At 39.0% G+C, this 7,164-nt stretch overlaps 1 protein-coding gene across 1 annotated transcript in view; it reads left to right on the forward strand.

The window, feature by feature from the left end:
- The first annotated feature begins 3,086 nt into the window (after nucleotides 1-3,086).
- LOC106951555 (glutamate receptor ionotropic, delta-1-like) overlaps nucleotides 3,087-7,164 on the forward strand; it is a 234,350-nt gene continuing 230,272 nt past the window's right edge. The window contains exon 1 of the mRNA XM_015039183.1: nucleotides 3,087-3,369. Coding sequence (XP_014894669.1) covers nucleotides 3,096-3,369 — 274 coding nt within the window. The 5' untranslated portion in view covers nucleotides 3,087-3,095. The remainder of the gene's footprint in view (nucleotides 3,370-7,164) is intronic.

Raw genomic sequence — 7,164 nt, forward strand, 5'->3', positions numbered from 1 at the left:
TCATCTGTCAAAAAAATTGGGGACTTTTTGGCGTATTTGCATAAATACATTTCTTTGAATATGCATTTTGCTTCCAGGAGAAGTTTTTTATTTATTTATTTATTTATTTATTTTCGAATCTGGGAATAAAGTAGTGTTCATTGTGTTCAAAGGACTACACCTGGCCATTTGAAGCATACATTTATAAACGTGTGAAAATAGAGCTGCAAACAGAAAAATACTGCAAAGCGGTGCAGCGTGTTCTTCAAAACTTATTTGAAGACTTCATGCAGCTTTTAGAGATTCACATCTTGTGGTTGCATCTTATTTTGTAATTATGAACTAAACTCAGAATATGATCTTAGTCTCATCCAGAGAGTGGCTGGCAGAAAAAAACAAACTTCTTGCTAATTAGATCAGAGTTAGTTCATTAGATCCTGTGTCAGAGGCAACATTTGTCCCGCTATCTTAAAAACTATTAGTTCGGTTGATTGCATTTTCTCTTCCTTTAAAAAAAGAAAAAGAAGAAGAAAAAAAATCACAGACACGCAGACGATGCTGCTCTCTAAAGCAGAAGCTTTCACATAATAAAGATGGATTCGGTGCACTTAGGCGACTGACTGTTGATGATCTCGTGTCCTCGGTTTGTTCTCAGCTCTGAGGGAGTCAGCCCGAGTTCAGCCAAGTTTGACTCATCAAACATTAAGCAGCAGGATTCCTGCGACCTGCCAGCTGTTCTCCTGCTGCTGTTTTCCTGCTTTTTCCTTGAAGGCGACCAGCCTTCATTTTATGCTCCTCTGCCTCAGCACGGATGCCTCTTCTTCTTCTTTTTTTTTTTTTCTCCATTTCATCTTTTCCCCTGGTGGGAGCTCAGTCATAACACTCCTGCTGTCCTTTGAAGCATTTCTTGACCTTTTAGTCCGGACAGATCTTCTCCTGCAGAGAAACTTGGGCTCTAACTGGAGATGAAAGGTGTCTAAAAGGCTTAAACTACACCTTTTTGTCTGAACACTGCAGGTGAAAGAGCCTTCGCGCGGCTCCAGTTTGATGTTGGGAACTCAAAGTTGTTTGGAAGTAGTTTTCTTGAGGTGAAACCAAAACCAACCACGGACATCGAATCCGCGATGAGGGAAGACATCTCTTTTCGAGAAATAACTTTGAAGGATTTATGTTGTCTGGCGGGGAAGCGGAATAATTTCAGATTTTTTTTTTCTTCTACATATATTGAAACATATTGGAGACATTGAATGAGAGAAAAAAAAACTGAAAAATAATTTGGTGAATTATTTTATTTTTAAGCTGATTGACTTAGTAAAAACATTACAGAACCTCTCAGAATCTATGCAGCTCCCTCTTCAGTTTGGCCCACAGACTTTCTTTTGGATTCAGTTCTCGACTCTTTGGTCGGGTTGTTGTCGTGCCAAAAGATGAAGCATCTCTTTTATGTGGCATATGGAACAAGTCAACATCCAAGTTCCAGAGGAAGATGATGCTGATCCATGCGCCATGATGCTGCCACCGCTGTGCTTTACTGTTGGTGGGATGTCCCTTCAGTGATTTGCTGCTTTGTTTTGGTACCAAACATACCTTTTGGTTGCAATAGACCAGAACAAATTTTCCCACAAACAAAATTGAATACATTTCAAACTGAATAGAGAGACGTTTGTGGGCTTTATCCTAATAAAATCTGGACGGATTTGATTTTTAAAACTGTGTCCCGTCCTGCTGGTACCTTAAAGTAATTTGTTAGAACCAAAGATGCGTACGTAGCCTTGGGGAAGAGATACAAATGTGTTGTGCAGTTTTTGTTGCTTTCTGTCATTTAAAAAAAAAAAATTATTATTTTTTTTTGTTCTTTTAACAGTTTGACGTACCTGCTTTAAAGCAAGAGCTCTCCAAGAGGAGTCAAGGAATTTTGGTATTAAAATTTGAATGAAAACTTATTTCTGAACTCACTCTCTCTCTTTTTTATCGTATCAGTGCTTTCATTTTGTTTTTAATATTCATGTTTTGGGATGGTATTGGTTCTACAGTATCTGCCAGAAAAGTAATTAAAATTGTGCTTACGACTGCAATAACTATCTGAGAATCTGAGAATAATAAACGTGTTCCATCAAAATGCACAGCATCATATATATATATTTTTTTTTTTTTCCACAACAAATTATATTTTAGTTTGGTTGGCATTTTTGCCACAATTGCTTTAAATTATGACCTTTTCCAATTTTTTTCAATGCCTCATAATTGGCTGTGGCACTTTTGACTATCATAAAGGATATGATTTTATTTTATTTCATTTATTTTATTTTTTTTGTACCCATAGTTACATTTGGTCTGCAGCCACGAGTTCATCTTCACATACACATTTCAATTTAGAATCCACAAAAAACTAAACATACGGAAAACTGGCAGCAAAATGTAGGTGATGAAAGTTTAATAAGGCTTTAAGACCCAAAGTCGTGGTTCAGATAGAAAGAACTGAAGCTGCTCAGAGAACGAGAAATGTCCAGCCAAGATCTATAACTGTCTGCTGTTTCTCACTAATCCCTCTGCTATTTTCTATCCTCAGAAACGGGTCTGGTATCTGGTTCAGTTTAAATAACGTCACATTTTTGAGTTTTAGTGAAGATTCAATTCAAGGCCGTTTGTTGTTTTCTGTCTAGACCGTCTGTTTGCAGCAGTGAGCTACTTCCACACTGAGGTCACATGCCTACATCCGTGTTTTGTGTGTGCGCAGTCGGATGTGTTTTCTTGGGTTTTGCCTGTTTAAGATGAAATGCAGTGGGTAGCTGACACCTGCAGTCAGGGCTCTGTTGAAATCTGTGAAGGCCATTTTGTTCTCTTTTTTTGAACCGTCTCATGCGATAGGATGAGAAGGAACTTGGTTTCTATTTCTGCAGTAAATCCTACTTCATTTGGGTTGGCAACTTGCAGGTGAAAAATCTCCCAGCATACAAAACGCATCAATTATAATAGTTTTTGTAGTTAAGCTTTCACTTTTAGCCTCCATAATATGCTCTAGTGACGTCATTGGACTCTGTTTGTCCTATTTCTCTGAAAATCGAGGAATTATATATACTTTATCTCTCTCGTCTCCCTTTGCAGCCTGCGAGCTGATGAACCAGGGCATCCTGGCGCTGGTCACCTCGACGGGCTGCGCCTCGGCCAGCGCCCTGCAGTCCCTGACGGACGCCATGCACATCCCGCACCTTTACATCCAGAGGAACGGCGACGGCTCCCCCAGGACGGCCTGCCAGTTCAACCCGAGCCCCGGCGGGCAGCGCTACACGCTGGCAGCCCGGCCGCCCGTACGCCTCAACAACGTCATGCTGACGCTGGTGGAGGAGCTGCGCTGGCAGAAGTTCATCGTGTTTTACGACATAGAGTACGGTAAGGGGTCGACGCGTTTTGCCTGCCGCTCTGGTGGAACCTCAGAGGTAAAAATTCAAGGGCTGTGCTTTAGCGGAGACGATTGCATTGGAAATCAAAGATGAGACAAAACAGCTCTGTTCCAGAGAGCATAGTTTGGAATACGTGTAAATGGATTATTTGTATTCTTATCAAAATGTTCTCCCCTTTGCTAATGCATGTGTTGCTTTGTAGCTACACTTTGCTGTTTTGTCCCATCCTACTTAAATCTGCTGAACATTTGGATATGATTTTACTTCTGTTGATGGTTACTTTATTGAGGAAGCATTAGAAATCTCTCGTTTTGTTTCTGCATATTATTTTTTGAACAATCCATAAGGCACGAGCTGTTTCCAATTATTCCGTTTCTTTTCTCACTCTGGACCAATTGAGCGTGTGAATTTGCAACAAATCACAAGTTGTGAAGGTGACAAATTGACACATTGAACTGTTTGTTGAAGACCGCCGCATTTTGAGTGACTCGATTACGAAATGGTGAAATGAGCAGCACTACTGTTTTCTGTTCCAGTTCTCTGAAGCCTCAGTAGGACTGACTTAAACATTCACTTCTGAAGTTTATGGATGTATTGATACAAGTGGGCAAAAATCTCTCCGTTCCAACTCCAGATGGAGCCTAGCTTTAGCTAGAGGTGATCTTGGTTTTACATCTGACTCGTGATGAAGCCCCTCCCGTCTGCTAAATAACTGAATCCACCTGAATTGGATAATATTTAAAAAGTTGATCTTTTAATTTGTCACACTCTACTTACCTAGCAGCTGATGCTCTAGTTTTTTTTTTTTTTTTTTTTCTCCTTGTTGTTTGATATAATACTTGTGCAGCTGCTGGCAGAGATGGGGTTCATACAGATGTTTGCTTTTTTTTCTGCTGCACTTCGTGCCGAGTTACGTTTTTCTTTTTTTCTGATTTAGTCTGAGGAATCCTTTTGTTTTGATGAAACACATTTTGTTTCACCAAACAAAATGTGTTTCATCTGAACATCGCCGGTTTCCATTTCTCAGCGTCAGCTGTGATGTTGCGGTAACTCTGCGTCTCCGACCGTATTGCCACATGGTGCCTCTGCCTCTTTTTGATGACTCACCAGCTTCTGGAGACAGATGATGCAGCTCTGCTTGCAGAAACACACCGGAGTGTTTTCCCTCTGGCTGTGGAAGCCAGCTTTTCATTTGTTCAGAGTTTCCTGACTTGCGCTCTGTTGTTTCTGTAAGCGCCCCGCTTTATTCTTGCATGCCGTCATTTTAGATTCATTTTTATATCCGAAACATTTCATCCCACCTGATTTACTACACTTTTTTTTTTTTTCTTAACTTTGTTTACCTCGTGAACTCTCAGGGATTAGCTTGAGAGCAAATAATTGAAAAACCATTAGGAAAAAGCTCTAAGTGCCTCAATGATTCCCACTGTTTCCAGGCTGGGAGAGGTTGTTGCAGTGAAACTTTAGGGCCCGGTTCTCCCGCGTGTTTGTTTGGAGTAGCTCACTTTGATTGCATCTTAATGAAATCACATTAGCCTTCATGGGTTCTTCAGTGTGATCAATAAGGGATGGTGGCAATTACAATACAGGGACACAGAGCGATGCGGGCGCTTAGCCTCTCGGATTCTCTCTTCCAGGCCACAGGGATTTCAAGCTAAGGCATCAGAGCTACATTAGAAACCTTAGAATGATAAAATGAACAAATGGAAAATATGGGGTACTTTCTCGCATAATGTTAAGTCCTTAAAATGCGTAGGTGCTCTAAAATGATGGTCCCCAAACTCTGTGGCGCTTAATGCGAAGAGCCAACTTAGTGACGGAAATAAAAAAAAAATAAAAAAAAACATTGTTAAAACCTAGCAAACGTATGCAGTCTGCTGGGTTGAATAACGATATGAATAACTTCAGGCAAAAAGGCGATTCGACCCACTTAGCTGAGGTTTGAACGAGGCAAAAAAAAAAAAACCTATATAGGAGTGTTTATTAATAAATGTGTTAGAATGTAATATCTATTCCCGTCTAAAGTGCCCTATGCAACACTTCAACCTCCCACTGCTGTCAGTGAGATTCACCTTTACATGACTCTTCGCATAACCAGCTGATTCAAAGAGAGTAAATAATTAAATGTTTAAATGACTTCCGTGTATCCTCTTAATCGCTTCATTACATTCCACAGAGTGTCTGCGGAGCGGGTCTCACCTGTCCAGGATATCTTTAGTTACAGTTCTAATCATTAACTTTGGCAAGTGGGTTGTGGTTGTCCTTAGCAGCTGATCTTGATTTTATTTTATTTTTATTTTTATTTTTTTTTTGTTTCACCTTTTAGTCCCTAGATAAACATTTATTCACTGACTTAAACGCTGAATCAAAAGCATTTAATTCGATGTTAACTCTGTGCTCTTGGTGTTGGATGTCAACCTGATGGTCATTATTGTTTTTAAAAATCCTGTTAAGTTTGGTCTTATTTTGGATTTCACGTCTCCTGCATGCACATCGTGAACTTGCAGGTGGTTTTATCCGGAAATCTTTGTACCGCCAGAGAGAACATTATCAGATGGTTTCTGCAGGTTTGAAAGCGAATTGTTGTCTGTGAAAACGTTAGTAATACCATAAGAAGTCAATCGCTGACCTCACTTGAACCACTCTGACTACATTGGTGCCATGCTATGTTGTCTTCTGCAGCCTGGATAGTAGCGTGAAGCACTGAATGTCATTTGGTCACATGCTATTTGATTTAGTTAAAATATTGCCTGAAGCTAGCAGCACTAGCTGAGCATTGATCAGCAGTCAAATCAACCATATTTGGGAAGTTTGAATTAAAGCTGCTTTTTTTTTTTTTTTTTTCAGTGAAAAAAAAAGCAGCTTTGTTGTTGTTTCTGCCTAACGATGCTGCTGCCAGAGGAAAGAAGTTGTAAAGTTAAAACTTTTAATATTTTTATTTAATGACCAAAGTTCTTTTAATTTGAATGAATTATACCGCTTTGTGTTTTTTCCTTTATTTGGGGTTTTAATTGGAGGGATTCACAGACTAAATTCAATAAAAAAATAAAAAATAAAAATAAAAAGTATAACAGCTTCATAAATGTTGTAAATGCAGCTTGTGCAGCACAGTGTGGGGTCCAAAAACAAGGGCTTTATTTATTTATTTTTTTATGAATTAATTTATTTATATTTTTATAATGTGTCAGTTCTCTCTGGTGGTGTGATTAGGAACGTTGTAGGAGATGCAGCAGCTGCAGGTTCAGTGTTATCATATTTCTGGTCTCCCTGCTGAGCTGATCTCAGCTGTTATTACTCTGAGGTTTGTTGCTGCTCTGTTTCTCTTCCCATAACGATCCCTCCATTTTCTCTGAGGCTCAAACAGTTTAACACAACCGTTATTATATTTTTAATATTTTTATTATTATTATTTTTTGCTGCGAGATTATTGCGCGACATAATGCAGCTTAAAACCCTCAATGCAATGAGCAAACGGCAAAAAAAGGTTATCGATGGAAATACGGCCTTTGTGAGCCGTTTATGACCCGTCTGTTTCCAGCTTCTGCATCACTGATGGTCGAAAATTCCCAAACACGTCTGTGACACTCTGCTTTTATCTTTTATTGTTATTATTTTTTTTTTTTTTGCTTCCTGGAATGCCAGAGTGTTTTGCCAGCAGATAACATTACTGATAAATATCTGGGTTTACCATTGAACTGAAAGCTTTTTTTTTTTTTTTTTTTTTTTTTTTTAAAAAGGGTTTATTTGGGTAAAAAATTTAATAAAAAAAAAAAAAAAAGGGGAT

This window comes from Poecilia latipinna, unplaced genomic scaffold, assembly GCF_001443285.1.
Source record: "Poecilia latipinna isolate Pla-1442-1.1 unplaced genomic scaffold, P_latipinna-1.0 Scaffold464, whole genome shotgun sequence".
Lineage (NCBI taxonomy): Eukaryota > Metazoa > Chordata > Actinopteri > Cyprinodontiformes > Poeciliidae > Poecilia > Poecilia latipinna.